General features: G+C 41.2%; 1 protein-coding gene across 7 annotated transcripts in view; it reads right to left on the bottom strand.

Annotated features, from left to right (window-relative positions):
* Positions 1 to 4,228: 4,228 nt before the first annotated feature.
* The window catches only part of STAU2 (staufen double-stranded RNA binding protein 2), a 242,970-nt gene continuing 228,751 nt past the window's right edge, over positions 4,229 to 18,447 (bottom strand). For 5 of the 7 annotated variants that reach the window (XM_054984756.1, XM_054984757.1, XM_054984758.1 and 2 more), the window contains 2 exons: positions 6,582 to 6,670; positions 4,229 to 5,370 (listed from right to left, as the gene is read on the bottom strand). In XM_054984756.1, coding sequence (XP_054840731.1) covers positions 5,277 to 5,370; positions 6,582 to 6,670 — 183 coding nt within the window. In that variant the 3' untranslated portion in view covers positions 4,229 to 5,276. Of the gene's footprint in view, positions 5,371 to 6,581; positions 6,671 to 13,614; positions 13,673 to 14,920; positions 15,039 to 18,447 lie in introns of those variants that run through there. The other 2 variants (XR_008597409.1, XR_008597410.1) reach the window with 2 other exon arrangements.

The raw sequence follows: 18,447 nt of genomic DNA on the forward strand, positions 1-18,447 counted from the left end.
TGTGGTTTACCGCAGAGTTTGGTGACCCGAAGAGAGCTGGGAGACATCTAGAGCAGTACTGGTGGAAAACTCATATAGAATAAAGCATACTGTATAGCTCTGTGGAGAAATGCCTTCCAATTTAAGAATTTACCCCAATATTCCAGTCTGTGATTACACTCTCTGTGTGCTCAGGAACCCTGCTGCAAATTTGTGGCTGGTTTCCTGATGAGGTTGGAGGAAGGAACCATAAAGTTTCAAGCACAATGCACAATGCACTAAGGACTATGTTTTTACCTAGGGACTCCACTGTATCCATGCAGCATGAGACAATGGGGAGAGGTCCCAAACCATAAGTTAATGCTAAACTACTACACGTAATACTAGCTTGTCTTATTTAAACATCATTTAGGATAAATACCGAGTGTAGGGAAAGGGGACTTTATGTTTTCACTATTCATTTGTTCCCTTGCTCAGCTTAAAGGGTTGAACAGACCATATGTATTCTTATTTATTTATTAAAATTTCTTATATTTTGAATAAGCCTGATCTTTGGAAACATACCTACACCTATTTAGTCTCACTATCTGAAGTCTGCTAAAGGGGAGGGGAAGCTGATAAACTCACAATGAGGATTCACACTTGCCAAGTTGTGATAAATCACCCCTGTATTAGCTTGTAGGAATGGCGAGGGAGGCATGGCCAGTAGGTGCAGCCTTTAAAAAGGCTTGTACCAAGTGCTAGACATGAGACTTTATTTAGTGGGACATACTATCACAGTTACTAGTGACAGGAAGAGTTCATTTTTGGTGAGCAAGGGAAAGAAATGGTATTGCTAAGTGGAGACTTGGGATGGACACAGGGTTTTCCAACTTCCCTGAAACCAACCCAAAGGAACAGGAGGGGTGTGCAAGCCTGTCCTTCACAAGCTCGTTGGAAAATCTATGATGCAGGAATGACAATGGCAAAGAACTGCCTCTGCTACTATCGTATCAGCTAGTTCTCAACCATTCCAATTGTTTAAGGTATCTCATAATCTGCTGACTCCTAAATCTGATCTTTTATTACTCAGGAACAAGAAATTAATTGTGAAGCTTTTGAAATTATTTTTGCTGATAAAATCTCTCATTTAGATGTTGATTATAATATAGCTCAGACAGAGGACATCTGGTCTGTTTGTGGACCATTTTGACATAATTACTGTGATAGATGTTGACGGATCTTGAGATTTGTAAAGGCCACCATTTGTGCTCTGGATCCTTGCTTGTCCTAGCTACTGAAATAATGTAGAGGACACATTGACAGAGTCCCTGACATCCGTCATAAATCCATTTCTGACTTGAGTGTTTTATCTTGGCAACTCAAAGATGTGATTATCCATCTGCTACTTAATAAACCATCACTACAGAAAAATGCTGTGGCTGATTATCACCCAGTTTCTAATTTGCCCTTTTGGGGCAAGGTAATTGAGACTCCAGTGGCACCAGCTCCAGGTCTACTTGGATAACTCATCTGATCAGGATCCTTTTCCATTTGGTTTCAGTCTAGACTAAGGGATGTAGATGGTGCTGGTGGCTCTAGCTGATGATCTCAGTCTGGGATAGAAAATGCATGCCTCTTTGCTGCTCCTACTAGATTTATTTGTAGCTTTTGTTACAGTGGAGCATGGCATCTTGTTGAGATGTCTGGAGGTGGAGTAGGTATCAGGGGATGTGTTTTGGATCGGTTTAAATTGTTCTTTATGGACAGTCTCAAAGGCTTGCTATTGGAGACCAGTTGTCATCAGTGTGGAATTTGTCCTGCGGGGTTCCACCACAGGGTGCATTTCCAGCCCCCATTCAAAATATTGGAATTAGGTGTCATTAATATGCTGACAATATGCAACTCTGTACCAGTTTGAGAGCCAGTTTGGTGTAGTGGTTAAGAGCATGGGAGTCTAATCCGGAGAACCAGGTTTGATTCCCCACTCCCCCACTTGAAGCAAGCTGGGTGACCTTAGGTCAGTCACAGCTTCTAGGAGCTCTCCCAGCCCTACCCACCTCACAGGGCGTTTTGTTGTGGGGATAATAACAACATACTTTGGAAACCACTCTGAGTGGGCGTTAAGTTGTCCTGAAGGGTGGTATATAAATTGAATGTTATTATTATATTATTATTACCTCTCTAGCCAAATCTCCTGATGATGCAGTACAGGTCTTGAGTCACTGCCTGACTGCTATGGTCAAACGGCTGAAAGTAAACAAATTGAAACTGAATCCTGACAAAGAGGTCATGCTGGCTTGAAAGGCTGAGGCCTTGAAGGACATCTTGCTTTCCATCTTTGACAGGTTCAGTTTACCTTGCTGACTTAGTTAACAGCTTATGTGTTATACCGGACCCAGCATTAGTTCTGGAAAAGTAAGTAAATGCTGCTGCAAATCCTCCCCCCGCCATGTTCGTCCAACTTCATCTAGCCCAGAAGATAGCCTTCTATATTTACTTGGCTGATCTGGTCATGTGGATTTATACCATGGTGACATTGTAATTAGACTATGGGGCAGTCTACATGAATCTGCCCTTGAAGTCAACTCAGAGACTCCAGTTGGTACAGAATAGTGGAGCTTGGTTATTGTCAAGAGCTAGATGGGCCAATGCATATTAAACCTTTCTGTAGTCATTCCATTGGCTGTTCGTCAGTTACAGGTTCAATTCAAGGTACTGGCTATCACATACCAAGCCTTCATGGCTTTGGACCATGTAACTGCAGAACGCCCCTCCTTCATGTCCTCCATGCTCTGCCAGGTAAGCTTCACCCAACTGAGCAGGGACTTCTAAAAGTGCCATATTTCAAAGGGGCAAGATCAACAACTACCTGTATACCTGTGTTCTTTGTTGAGGCCATCACCTTCTAGAATGGCTTGCCTGTGGTCAAGCAAGGATACCATGCTTTGGTCATGCGACAAATTATATCAAACAGAATTGTTCAGGAGGGGATTTTTATGAAGGTAATATTATAAAAGAATGGTTCCGAAAAGTGCTTTTATAAAGGAAATGGGAGACTACACCACTGTGTATACTATGAACTATCTGTTTGCTACATTGTTTTCTACTTAAGTATAATGAGTTTGTGCATTTTAAAAAATATCATGTCTAATATTCTATGCTTTGTTTCAGATTTCTGTAATCCTAGTCCTAGGACACTGCTTATTAGATGTCTCATCATATTGATAGCATCGACATCCTAAGATGTAAAAAGCAAATAGTGTTGCCGACGACTCACTTTTTATCCCTGCACAGGCGAATTCATGGTGATAAAAAGTGAGTCGTCAGTATAGACTTAGCTGGTTGCGAGAGGCCAGAGATAGAGTCCGTGACCTCGGACTCAACCGGGGCGCAGGGGGAAGACACCCGAGTATGGGACACTGCTGGAGCAGCTAGTGGAAATGTGCCGGCCCCTCCTGGGCCTTGGCTGTCAGTCTGGGCACAAGGAGGAGATATGCCAGCCCAAGCAGCCACCAGAGCAATCAGTGGAGCTGTACCAGTTCCTCCTGGATCTTGAGAACTGGTCTACGCAGTACCAGGGACGGCACAGACCACCCTTAGGGTGGCAGTGGCCAAGGGAACAGCCAACCAAGCCATGCTATTGGCCTCCGAGCTGCAGATGCTGGCTCAAGTGGTGGCAGGGGCAGCGGGAGCCTCGGTGTGGAGTGCAGTCAGGTTACCAGCTTTTCTAGAGCCAGTTGTATGAACATATTATACAGTACTGGCAGTGGCAACCAAGCCCATTTTATAAACAATGGGTTTGGTTACCAGTACTGTATAATATGCTTTTAGTCTCAGTAAGAAAGGCAGGCTATAAATACAGTAAGTAAATAAATAAATAAAGCAACATTTGCTAATGTAGTCAGTTCTGAAAGTTACTGAAGTCACAGAATTGGTCTTTTTCTCTGCAGAATTTGTGTTCCGGCAAAGATTTTTTTTAAAGTAAAGTATGTTTATGAAAGTTCTTAACATATACTTCCATCTGAAAGCAACTGATGTTGTGAAAATGTATATATTTGCAGTCCCCACTCCCCTTATCATATTTATTATGTAGGAGTGTGGGGGACTGAATATGACTTAAAAAGCTTGCTAGTGGAGCAATATTGTCATAGGAGAAAGTAGCACACTAGGAAACACAATCTTGATTCTTGGTAGATAGGTAGCAGGATATTGGTGGAAATTTGATTGTTGTTACTTACAAACCAATGAAGAGCCCATACAAGCATGGTACACATAAACTGATGTGGTTTTAATGCATTTATCTGCTTGCTTAATTCAAATAACTTGGTACAAAATACAGGTGCAAATCCTATCTCTGTCAACTGTAGAATTTGATACAGTTTGATACAGTTCTGCGTCACCACTTTTTGTCTCTTTTCCTAGCTGACACTTCCATGCTTTTCTGCTGTTCTGGTCACAATGCAGATATTAAAAACACTCAGTTAATGCAAGTGATGAGTCAATACCAAACACAGAATGGAGTGCCAATGTGCCTTCGTACAACACAGAGCAGAATGAAAAGGGGAAAAGTGTTCCTGGAAGGCGAGGTGCCTCTTTAATCAATACACGGCAAGGGAAATCAAATACCATCACTGCTTTCTCTTGGAGTACATTGTTAAAACATCCATTCATATCTAAGCAAATACTTGTCATGATTTAAAATTTCTGAATGCAAACAACTCAGAGTAGTGTATCCTACAGTCATAACATATTCCATACGGATATGAAGAATGCATAATGTTGGCATAAAAAGAGAAGGCGTATGACTATATATGAAGACAACAGCTACAACTCTCACAGCACTGTCATTGGTTAATTTTCAAATATTTAAGCATAATTTTGCTTTTTAAAAAAGAGAAAAGCTAAACTTATACTATGCTATGAAAAACTAATAAAAAGTCCACGTTGGGTTGAGTTTTGTTTCTTCCAGAGTATTAATTGTAAATTTAACTCCTCCCCCCCCACCTCATCAAACTAAGTTAATTATTTTCTGCTTAGAACTTCAGCAGCCTGGTCAGGATTTTTCTATCTCTGGAGCAGTTTGGATTATTAGATGTTCACATTTGGAGAGGGGGAAGCAGGTAAGAGTTTCATTTATTTCCCCCCTCAGTTCAATAAACAGTACCATGTATATCATCTCTTGTGTTAGAATAGTGTTGTCTTCACATAAGACTCAAATAATGGTATTAGTCATTCATTTCCTTGTACACATACACCCTATTGCGTGCTGACAGGTTTATAAGGATGCAGTGGCAGCCGCGGGTGCTGGGAGGCTCCTAGACGACAGCCTTTGAATCCTTGCAGTCCTGAGCAACGGTGCCTGAGTTAGTCTGCTTATTGTCTACGTTTTCTCCCAGATGCTTGACTTGTCTGAAAGATTAATACATTAACAAGAGCAGTAAGGTCCAGGGTTGCACATCTTTGAGACATTTTTATTAGCAGATGGCACATGAGATTCAAAGGTCACCACAAGGGGGACATTTTAGAGTGAAACAACAATATTTATGTTCGGATACTATACTGGTGAGATCATGTGGTAAATGTTTCTGATTAAATTAGTTTACAAACAGCCACTATATATCAGTTGAAAATTCCAACTCTAACTCTTGCTTTTCTCCTGCCTGCTTATTGACAACTTTTCCCTGCAAGGAGGAATGTGCAGCCATCTAACTGCATCCTGTGTGTGAATAATTTAGTGACTTGTGGTGCCCTGAATAGGTCCCCCCACAAATTCTTTCTTAATTTAAATGTCTACATAATATTAGACCTGATGTATGTATTTCCACAATTTTTTCAAAGTAGAAATTGCATGCTCAAAGAGGAAATAGTAGGACATTTGCCCTTCTGTATTTAGAATCTGGTACAAGAGCACCCTGCATCTACACAGATTTTATGAGGCAGGACATAGATCTTGGCAATTCTCCCACAAAGCAGATGCACAAAGAAACTGTGGTGTACACAGAATGCAAAGCAACTACATTTGACCCTTGTGCAATTCTGCCATCTACGCTGATTGCTTCCTGTATTTTTGGAGCCCACTTTACAATGTACACCTATTTGACCCTTTATTCAGGGAATGCTAATGTGAACACAAACGCAGGTTCTTGCAGGTTTCTCCATGCTTCCCCCAATGAAGTGAATGAGCATCTTATTTGTATATGGCAACTCTGAGTGCACATCAGGATATACACAGCACTTTGGACTGAGGTGAAGAACCTTGTGAGGTTTCTAAATGAATGAAGGATGTCACCTCCATATTATGAGGTTGAAACTGAAAATAACACTGCCTGAGTCTATCTCTGCATGGCGTATTTTAGCTGACAATGAGGAAGGATTACAACGAGGAGGGATTACAAAAAATATTAGCTCTCTTTATATTCATGATTAAAAAGTAATATTATAAAGTAATACTGAAAGTTATTCTTAGTGATGGTACAAATTGTTACAACCTTTATACAAATGTTAAAGCAAAAATATTCTGTTACAATCTAAAGGGCATTATACCTTTACATTCTTTTTTTAAAAAGCTTACCTGGCAGGCATATCCCCCAAATACCCAAGAATACTGAATACTATCTTACTTTTCGAGGGATCCATTTTCAACCTTTGTAGTTCCATCCACTGGATCCAGGCCTTGTTCTGAAAACTGTTTCAAGGCACTTAAAGCTGCCTGTAACACAAGATAATTTAAAAAACATTATAATACTACAGAAAGCATACTACTAATGTTGCAGATGGAAGGTCACAGGGACAGGGTAAGAGGGGGCAAAAAGGGTATGGTGAAGGGGAATGATGAGGGTTATGTTTGGGAATAGGGATCCCATTCCCATGGTGGGGGCGAGGGAACCCCCTCTTTCACCCTCCACCCCCCACCTCCACTTACCTGGCCGGCAGGGGAGGAAGGCATGGGAATGGGCCTCCCAGGCATGCTCCCAAGGCAGCACGATGATGTCACTGACATCATCGTGCTGCCCTAAGAGCATTCCTGTGCTTTGCCACAGGCTGATTTGGGCCCCAAATGAGCTGAATTGGACCCGTCTGATGCCCAAATTGGCCTGCTGAGAAGTACAGGCATGCTCCAGCGCCCGTGCAGTGACGTCACTGGGAAGTGACATCATCATGCAGCCAGGCATGCAAATACAGCATTAACAAGGGAAGAAGGAGGTAAGAGCCAGGTCCCCTCCCCCGCCAGGAGGGCAACCCTAACTGGGAGCAAGATGAGCCTCAGCGAACTGGTAGCATTGATGAGGCTTGCCTCAGCCCTTTTGGTAGAAAACAGGCTCCTTGCCTGCCGAGAAAAATGGTTTAATGCAGGGCTTTTTTCAGCTGGAACGTGGGGGAATGGAGTTCCAGAACCTCTTGAAAATGGTCACATGGCTGGTGGCCCTGCCCCCTGATCTCCAGACAGAGGGGAGTTTAGATTGCCCTCTGTGCTGCTCGGCGGCACAAAGGGCAATCTAAACTCCCCTCTGTCTGGAGATCAGGGGGTGGGGCCACCAGCCATGTGACCATTTTTGCCAAGGGCAACCCACTGAGTTCTACCACCTTTTCCCACAAAAGTAGTAGTACATTAGTAGTACATTAGTGTAGTACATTACTGTACTAATGTTTGGCACATGGGCTGAGGGTTGTCTACCTTTCCTCTAACAAAAATGTTTGAATAAATAGGACACATGAAAGAAAATATTAAAAGGTTTATGTTTTACCCAGATCCTTGCTGCTCTGTTTCATGAATTACTTAGAAACCAGAAATAAATATTCCATTACATACTGAGTGGTTGCCAAAATTTGTAGCACCCCCATCTCTTCCTCCCTCCCCCAATAACATTGATATAAAAGGTGTAACATGACTTCATCACACTTTGATTTTCCTTGCACTCTTAAGTGACCGCCAACGTAATGCAGCATAGTGGGAAACGCACAGTATGAAGTCATTCCTTTGCAGACATTACAGGAGAAAAAAAGGTAATGTGGAGCTGGGTTTTCTGGCTGCAGGCATGGATCCGCACACTTCCAGCTTAAATTCACAGTATTGTAAGCACAAGTGTCTTATTAACAAAAGGTTTAACAGTACAATCCTAAGAAGAGTTACTCCAGTCTAAGCTCATTGCTTTCAATGGGCTTAGGTTGGAATAACTCTCCTTAGGATTGCTCTGCAAGTCTCCAACGTCCAGATGAACTGCTGGTATCAAAATATTTCTTCTGGATCTTCCTTCATAATCCATTCTCCAGTGCATTAATATAGCTCAATTTTTACTCATTTGTACAATGCTCAACATTTTCCTAGATGACAGCAAACAAATGTAAGCACTAGAACTTGCTTATATTGTCTGTTCTGTAGGAACTGTAAAATGAGTGTCACCATGTATCAAAGGTACAAGATGCCATTCTGCTGTTGAAGTTAAGCAGGCTCAGTTATGTAGCTTGGCCTGGGTACTATATGTATACCACTCTGTCACAAAAATCTCTAAGCAGACTATCAAAGAGGCTCCCTTCTTAATATGTTTAAAATATTTTAGAATGAGAGTTCCTTTCTTAGCAAATGAGATTAACCAGCCAGAAGTTTCATTGTAGTCTCACTAAGTACTTCTGGTTTTGTTCCCACTGCAAAGCTATTTTGTAGCACCTTAATGAAATATTAACCTAGTTTCCCACAGTTTAATGAAGCTATTCGTGGGAACATCTGTTTCCTTCTTTACCCAGGATATTTTTGAAGGGAAAATCACAAAAGGCACAAGTAATGCTGACTGAATTCAGAGAATTTCAAGGATGAAAAGGTGAAATTTAAAAAATTCCTAAAAACAGTTAGCACAGTCTTTGCTAAAGGTTGGCTATAGACTGGTCAAAAAAGATTTGGTCAAATTACCAAGCATTGTCAAATACAGGGTTCAAGAATTGTTAAGACTCTAAATTACTAAAGCAACAAAAAAGATACTTTTATAATCAATATGTCTAGTGCTAACTGCAAAAAATTAGTTAACTATTGTGAATTAAGTTATTTTTAAAAAAATTATAATGAACTATTGTAACTTTTAACAATGTATGTTAAGTTTGCTATAAATGGAAATGGTTCACTGAACAGGTCTTCCCCTTAGCTTTTATACTGGAACATCAGAATTAGCCTACAATTTCATTTAAAGGTCAAATCAAAAAAGGAATAAAAACAAAGCAACTATCACAGTAACAGCAAAAAAGGGGGACAGTTTTAATGTCCATTCCATTCTCATCCAAAGGTTATTGTAATAGGTACTGGAGGAGCAGCCCTTTGGTGGGTTTGATCTTTTTTGTTGGATTGGAGAGTTTTTCTACTAGAGTAAAGTCAGTGGGCTGAAACCTGTCTCGTAGAGTGTCCTACAAGGTTCAAACTTGTCACTTATGCTCTTCAATACTTGTGTAAGGTAACTGAATGAGATCATTTGGAACTTTGGGATTGGCTGTTATCAATATGTGATGACACCCAGCCTCCATATACATCCACTTCAGTTATGAACCTATGCCTTGTGCTGCAGACATTTTCTGGGTGAGGGATTAATGGGGTTTTATTGTGTTATGACTGGATTTAATTTAAAACCCTGAGTTACAAGAGAAAGGCAGGAGATAATTTTAATAAATAAAGACAGTTTTGCTAAGCAGATAAAAGGCTAATGAGTCATTTTTAAAGAGGCCTACTGTTATAGGACAGAGCAGGAGGAGAAACTTGTTTGTACTGCTAGGTCTGCCCCTGCTATTGAATGAAGGGAAAACAATCTGTATTCTACTCTTACTAACAAATGATACCACATTAAATGAAAAAGGTAAGCTACACAGCAGCAATTCTTCAGAGAATATTTGACTGCAATAAAATAATCCAACAATCCTAATCCTTTAAACTGCAATCTAAAAGGGTGTCCCAATAATCATACAATGAATTAATATACTACATCTTGAAATCTGAAACACTCTTCAGTGTTTCACTTTCTGGATTTCTTGTGCAAAAGTAGATCATTAAAGCAATGGGAAACTTTTCTGCAGTCTGTGCAGAGGTTTTCTGCATGCTGCCTCTCATCCTGGATACTGACCTTGCTCCATTGCTGGAACTTTCCTCCTTAACATCATTTTAAAATTTTATAATGTGCACTCATGTACACGGCCATCATTTTCACTAGAGCTCTATGCAAATTTCCTTTAGCAAAATACCAGAAGTCAGTATCTGTTTATAGGAAACACAGAAGATAGAAATAGTCAGGAAAGGGAGAAGCGTAAGATAAAGTTATATGGACCCAAAGCGCGAGCAGATTGGGAGAACATTATCTGTGTGCTGTAGCAGTAAACTTGGCTAAAATAACAGTGTGATCCTAAACTGAGTTCCATTGTTCTAAGCCTACTGACTTCCAAGAGTTTTAGAAGGACAGAACCCTGTTTAGTATTGCACTTTAAGTGTATTTGGCTCTGGCCCCTGACATGTATTGCTAAGCTATGAAAATCTTGACCGTTAATAAGTAGCGGTTGTGCCTATCAGATGCTGGTATGCTCTGTTCCCTGGCTGATGTAGCTTCATTATTTCCTGGTATGACCTGTGTCCTGAGCATCAGGTTATATGACAATCATATAACCTTCCCCCCAATTTCTGGCTATGGGCCTGTGTGTAGAAAGGTAGATTAAAACCTTTAGAGAAAGTATATTGGACAGGCTAGGAAAGAGACAGCATTGCTGAGATGGCTCAGTTATGTTATTGCCTTCCCACCATGCCCATGGATGAAGTTAAAGGATAAAGAATTTGTGTGAGGATAATGCAGGGAGAGTGGAAGAAAACACTAGACAAAAGAATGGTAATGTTTATAGGACAGAACGTGAGATGCTAATGCTGAAGACTTGATGTATTGCTACATTTTGGGGTCATTACTTTTCCTTGGCCCTGAGCCCCAACAGTACTATTTCACCAACCTGTATTTCTAACAAGGTTTGCTGCTGGACTCAAAAATCTAGGTAGATGTTCACGGACTGGACTAACTAATGGGACATAAGAATCTACAAAATCCCAGTACTATTTATTAGACTTTGGATGAACTGCTCTGATATATGGAATTGTTAAACCCTAGTAAACTCTTCATAAATGAACAGCAGAGAGGAGATACAGGCTAAATGTTTTACATGATTTTAGTGGCCAAATTCCTCTTCTGAAGGCAGAGCATTTTCTCAAATTATTTTTTCTCCTTACAAAAGAGCATCTGCACAGATACATAGAAATATTTCTCTCCCCCAGAAGATTTTACAACTGCTTTGAGAGCAAAGCCCCATAGGTTATGAAACAGATGTCTTTACACATTTCATGTATCGCTTGTTTTCTGTACAGATACAGCAATGCCAAAAATACAATGCCAACAGGATGCTCTTTGTTTGTCTTGGCTCTTTTCAGTCTAAATATGTGTCTGGATCTGGCTGGAGGTGGACATTTCCAATCATTTTGGTCATTTTTTGCTTTCCTTAAGCAATTAGAAAATCATATTGAAATTTGTTAATTCCATCCCCCTCCTGATTCTCTCTCTGTAGGGAATTGGATATTTTGTAATGACAATTTAGTAACATGAGGTCATCCTTACACAAAGCAGTTGCATACAGAGGCTGTTCTTGAAAAAAGTGATTTCAGCTTGCATTTTAATGATAACTATTTAATGCTTTTTAGTACAACATACAGATGTATTGCTTTCTCCTTTTACAGCTATTCTTTATTTCCGCTTTTTCTCAGGATGTTCTTTAATAGTACTCTTGCATGAACCTTCTCCGATCACCTTACTAGTGGCACATACATCTGAAACAGGCTAAATCAATTTCTTCTGGTCACTCCTATGGTGGAGTCGTTAATCTACTAAACAATTTAGTCAATCCACCAGCATGGCTTACTGTCTGTCATTTCTTAATAATGTGAGGTGTTACTTTCTAATTCTAATGACCCAGTTTGCTGCATGCCCTTCATTAAAGTATTTTTGAGTGCCATAGAAGAAGACGGCTGAAGTAGAGAAAGGAAAGGACAAGTCGTCTTTGGTTGTAGTTCTGCATCACAAAGCGTAGAGTTGCTTTACGGCCACTATTAGATACCTGCTTTGATTCCAGAGCTTTCTACAGTTGCTACAGCAGATTATAACAACGTACAGTTACCATAATACCAAAGGTAATCATGAACAAGAAGTTTAATCAAATAAGCATTCAATCCCCATCCCCTAGTTTTCCCTTCTCCCTTTTCTCTTTCTTATCAGCAATGGATTCCATCGGCAAATTATTACTCCAAAGTGGCGTCTTCCAAAATTTCTCCCATTTTTCTAGATATATAGCCAGGGAAACTGGGGGCTGGATTCAACCATCTTTTCCACTGATGAAAAAGGGAAGAATAGTCCCCTCTGAATGTCCAAAAAGTCCACGATGAGGATCATTGGATCTGCATGAACAAAAGCCACATGGGATGAGGGCTGTAATAAAGAGGTGAATCCGATGACATTGAGTGAAAAAGCTGGCTGGACCCAACCCTGGAAGTCTGGTGTTAGTAAAAATTACTACCAGACTTGTGTGTCAAGAGCTCTGCTCCGGAAAGTGGTGGAGATGGAGTTCTAACGGATCTCCCCCCCTATCCATTGTGCTATCAGCGACAGGGGCTTAAACATTTAACAGGCTTCTAAACTAAAGGCAGATCGTTGAGTGAACGTAAGTGCTCCATCAATTAGTTCTGCTCTGGAAAACTGAAGTCAGTGGACTGACATCTGGCTGTTTTGAAAACAAACCACAACGGATTTTAATTCTAATTCTGGACTCTATAGACAAAGAGTCATTACTGATTCATTACTGTTCAAGCTCTTGAATTTCACTGAAGTGAAAGGTGTACATATTATACTTCTTTAAAATAAATGTGAACTTCTTTAAAAGAAGCTTTGAAAAAAGAAATCTACGCCTGTTTTCAGTGTGTGAAAGTAAGTAGCTGTTTTTTCAAGGATTCCAAATTATTAATTTTGTGCACATATTTTAAAATATTATTTGTCTTTGATATTCTTGGCCTGACTCTGGCAGCTTAACACGAATGATATTGAATTGGCCTGACACCGCAACATCAAAACTAATTTTGTCATATGCAATTGTAGTCTACAGGCAGGAGACTGAAAGCAGGTACAAGGTGGAGGAGGGAATGAGGGCATCTTCTTGTTAGTCATTGTGCCAGGCAGCCCTTAATATCTGTCTTTCCTGTACTGCAGTTGATAACTGTAAAGACAGGGGCGAGTCTCCTGTCAAAGCATAACATTCTATGTCTGTACTAAGACATAAAAGACTGCACAATGAGAAACGGGAGGAAATGGCATTGTACTGGATCTTCTGGGTGTGTTTGAGCTCAGAAAAATGAGCATGAGAAAAGCAAGGACTTCATCAGTGAGCTATGGTAACTCTGTATTCTTCCTCTTGCCTTAGCCCCGGAAAGTCTTATCTCCTCCCACCCTGATAATTAACTGTAAGCATGCTCCAAGGGTTTTGATCTCATATGGGATATTTCATTGGAGTTCAAAATTATATCCATATGAGAATGCAACAATGTGCAATTGCTACATAATCAGCAGAAAGTGGAAAGGGAACAGGTAAAAATGGGGTTTATACACACCTGTCCATGTTCTACTTGTTGTCCCCCATCCTTGCTTCTCCTACTTTTCTGTCACGCCTGTGCAAAAGTACAGACACAGGATCAGTGCCCTCATGATTCCAACTCCCCCTTTCCCTTTCCATACCAAGCTGCATTGTAATGCGACAGTGCAACTTGGCAGGAAAGGGGGGGGGGAAGCTAAAGGAGTTAAAGGAGGGGAAATGATGCCAGATAGTGAGTTGTGCTGTCCAATCCCACTTTGGTGTAGTGAGAGAGCCAGAGCGCAGGACTCTAATCTGGAGAAGCGGGTTTGATTCCTCACTCCTCCACTAGAAGCCAGCTGGGTGACCTTGGGCTAGTCACGGTTCTCTGGAGCTCTCTCAACCCCACCCACCTCACAAGGTGATTTGTTGTGGGGATAATAATAACATACTTCGTAAATCACTCTGAGTGGGTGTTAAGTTGTCCTGAAAGGAGATACATAAATCGAATGTTATTATCATTTGAAAGTTGCTATTGCCAGATGGATGGTATGAATACAAAAACAGAGACCCCTCCAAATGAAACTAGAGCAAAAAGTGGAAAACCACAATTGGAGGGTAAATATAAATAACCCAATAGATTTTTTTTTTTTTAGGATTTAATTAATGGTAAAGTGACTAGCGCTCTGATAAGTTAAATAAGTTAACATAGATGAATAAATATATCTCAAAAATACAGACTATTCCTATAGACAAGATGTAAACAACAACAAAATGATTTTGTATAACCACCAGGCAGAAATGCTCGAAGCTGCAAAGTGCCAGAAATACAGTGTTTGAATGCTTGAAAGTGATGTAGTTTTTCTCCTTTTTCTTTTTTATAAGTGCAGCTGGATAAACGATGTGAGACCATCCAAGAGGTAAGTATCACAAAGGTCAAAGATATAAAGTAATGAACTGCTTATCTCTTTTTTCTCTTTAGGTGACGTCTAGAAGCCAGAGTGCCCAGCAGGGCAGGAACCCCTCCGCCTAACACACGGCCACTGTAAATCTCAGTGTTTTGTCAGCTGGACTTCCTCAGGGGTGGTTTTAGGCTCACCTAATAGAACATTTCATAAAGCATGGAATTCTCAAACAGTACATTGGTTCTCTCTTGTGGTGGATCAAGAGCATTGGAGCAGATACGATTGTAACGCAGGGCTTGGCTGTAGACAATCAACTGAGTGGTATGTTTTGGGTGGTAGCTGGAGGCATGTAGATATGAGTATTGGTCGATGGGTTTCTGGTATAAGGTGGTCTTTATCTGTCTATTACGTAGTTGTACAGTGGTGTCCAGGAAGTGTACCTGTTGTGTAGAGTGGTCCAGGTTCAGCTTGATGGTGGGGTGAAAGTTGTTGAAGTCCTGGTGAAATCTCTCAAGGGCTTCTTTCCCATGGGTCCAAATGATGATGTCATCCAAGAACCTTAAGTACAGGAATGGTTTTAGTGGATAGGAGCTGAGGAAGTGTTGCCCCAAGTCTGCCATGAATATGTGCTCCGATGCTCTTGATTAGGACTAGAGATGGGCACGATCCGCATTACGATTGAAAAAAACCCATGATAATGGCAATCGCGCGATCATGACCCGGCGGATCGTGATCGTCCATGGCCAACGATCCAGTGATCGGGAGAGGCCTGGATTGGGGCGATTGGGCTCGGTTCGGGGATCCAGACACTCAGGTGCCAGCAATCTATTCCCCTGGCAATGGAGCCAGGGGAATGCCTGAGCTCTGTTTGCCCTCCTTCTGTCGCCCTGGAAACCCGAATGGAAGCCCAGCTTGCCTTGATCAGCAGGGCTTCCTTCCAACCACGGAGCACCAAAGCAGTCACAAGTTGGGGGAAGACACCCAGGGGAGGGAGGGGGAAGGGGGTGTTCTGTAGCCATGGGCACTCCAATCTCATCCCTGCAAACCCTGATAGGCAGCTATGACGGCCAAACACAGACCTCCTGTGTTCCTGAATGGGACCCATGCTATGGGCTCCCAGGCTGGGTTTCACTTTCTGCGAGCAGTGGAGTGGGACAGAGCTCTTGCTTGCTACTTGCTAGCCTTTGGAGAGAGAGAGAGAGAGACTGAGAGAGTCGGCCGCTGCCACAACCCACCTTTCCACATAGCTGGGAATACCAGCGTGCCCCGCTTTGGCCTCCACGATCCACAGCTCAGGAACGGGAGATGATCGGTGTGGATCGTTAATTCAGGATCGGTGCCGGCGCCGATCCACGATCAGCTGGATCGTTAATTTTTTTTGGATCGTGCCCATCTCTAATTGGGACTCTCATTTAAGAGATTTACAACAAGCATTTTGGGGGCTACAATACCCACCAAATGAGGTGAGGAAACAAATCGACAGGGCCAGACTAGTACCCAGAAACAGCCTACTCCAGGACAAACCTAAAAGAACGAACAACAGAACACCACTGGTTGTCACCTATAGTTCCCAGCTCAAACCTATCCAATGTTTCATCAGTGATCTACAGCCCATCCTGGAAAATGATGCCCCTTTCTCACAAGCCCTGGGTGGAAGACTTTTCCTTGCCTACGCACAGCCCTCCAACCTTAAAAGACTTCTCACTAACAACAATGAACCAGCTAACAGAGTCACCAGTACAGGAATCAGACCCTGCAACAGACCTAGATGACAACTTTGCCCATATATCTACCCAGAAAATACAATTACAGGACCCAATAGTGTCAACTACACAATTTCTGGCTCCTACAGCTGCTCATCCTCCAATGTGATATATGCCCTCATGTGCCAACAATGCCCCTCTGCTCTGTATGTAGGACAAACCAGCCAACCTCTGCGCAAAATAATAAATGGACACAAATCTGACATCAAAAATGGCAATATCCAGAAACCAGTAGGAGAACACTTCAATCTACCAGGGCATTCCATCAAGGACTTAAAGGTCACTATAGTTCAACAGAAACATTTCAAAAGCAAAATCCAATGGGGGGTGGAAACTGCTGAATTGGAATTCATATGTAAATTTGACTCAATCAGACTTGGATTGACTAGGGACTCTGGATGGTTATCTCATTATCAGAAGTCATTGCCTTTCAGGCATTCCATTCAGATTCAGCAATGGAGGGGAGGGATCACACCCAGCCTGGATTGTGAACTCCATCTCTTTCATGGTTTTTGCAACTGATTAGCATCTACATGGCCCTCACTCCCTGCACCCCCTCCCCCCTCCCCCCACCACCTATATATCTCTGGCCAGTTTCTTCATACCCTCCATACATCTGATGAAGAGAACTGTGGTTCTTGAAAGCCTATGCCTCAGTAAAGTTGGTTAGTCTTAAAAGTGCTACTGGACTTTTTACTATTTTGCAACTACTGACTAACATGGCTAACTCCTCTGGATCTATGAAAATAAAGTAAGGTCAGTGACCTTACTTAGTTTGTAATTTGGATCCTGCTCTTTTGTAACCACTCTTCTTGCACATCAGTAATTATATATGTTCATGGTTCTTGCAACTTCAAAACTGTGCATGTACACATGGTTTATAGTTTCCATTTAATTCTTGATTTGTCAGACTATTAAGATGCTTAAAGACTAATCAGAAATCATCACAACTTCACTGGCAAGATCTGTTGTTATCTGCTTTCACAACCAACCACCTGAGCAAGGAATCTTTTACATTATTCTGTTACCACGCAGTACCATCATCAGTTGAACAGATTTCACACAGACCAAGGTCAACATTTGTTTAAAAATTTAATTTCCAAATGGGCTTTCCCACAGTAATAACTTGACTTTAAGCACTTTCCTCAAATTTATTATGTGTATTAATCTGATTAACTCACACAATATACATGAATGGACATTAATGTATACACAAGAGGTATAAGCTTTGTATGAGAAGGAATTTAACAGGTATGGGAGGGCTGATATAGCCAGTTTTCTGCCATAGCATTTAGGGGGGAGATGTGTTTAGCACTAGCTTTGGGCTCCATTATCCTATGCAACTTATCTATCCACAAGGTTGAAACAAGCTAATTTTGTTTACTTTTACTTTTCCCAGTATCAGCAGGTAAACAACCCGTGCTTCATTCCAGAGAATAAGTAGTTCAACCAAAATCTGTTTCTGATGAGATCGGATTGTATTGACCCGACTTGATGTGCCGAGAGATCTTTATCAGGGATCAAGGGCAACAACATTCCTTCAAAAGAAGGGCCGTGCACCAGTATGGCAGAGTGCACACCATCTTTTGGAATGGGCAATATATGTATTACATCACATGATCAACCCACCAGTATTCTGAAGTGACATCGTTCCAGGGTTCGTAAACAATAGCTAGTATGGGAAAGGGCTAGCTCTTTTGCTTGCACTAGAAGTAATTTAAATCTGATCCCTTATCTTCGTAATAAGTGCCCATCATTCCCTGGCTCTAGACAGTATAACAACCCTTTTCTCTCTCTGGCATATATTACATGTGAACAGACGTGTATGTAGGGAATATTAACTCAAAATACTATCTGTGAGGTTTGAAGGAAAACTCATGTGAATGAGCTCCGGACACTGAATGCTGTCCTTCCCCCTTTATCCCCTAGTAGGTGGAGAACCATTAAAGAAATCCATTTGTTTTGCTGGGATGGCTTACAGAAGATTTTTCACTATTTGTTTTGCTTTTCTTGAAAGAGGAAAAAAAACGCACTATTTTTCACTTTAAAGACAGCCAGGATATTATTTCAAAGGACTATTTGTTTAGCTACAGATGCTTTTGCTTCAGAAACAAGCCTTTGAATATCACATTTATTTTAAGAATATATTAAGAACAAGAAAAGAAGGATTATATGACTGTTCTCCTATGTAAAAAGATCTTTAA

The sequence above is a fragment of the Eublepharis macularius genome, chromosome 7, assembly GCF_028583425.1.
Source record: "Eublepharis macularius isolate TG4126 chromosome 7, MPM_Emac_v1.0, whole genome shotgun sequence".
NCBI classification, from domain to species: domain Eukaryota; kingdom Metazoa; phylum Chordata; class Lepidosauria; order Squamata; family Eublepharidae; genus Eublepharis; species Eublepharis macularius.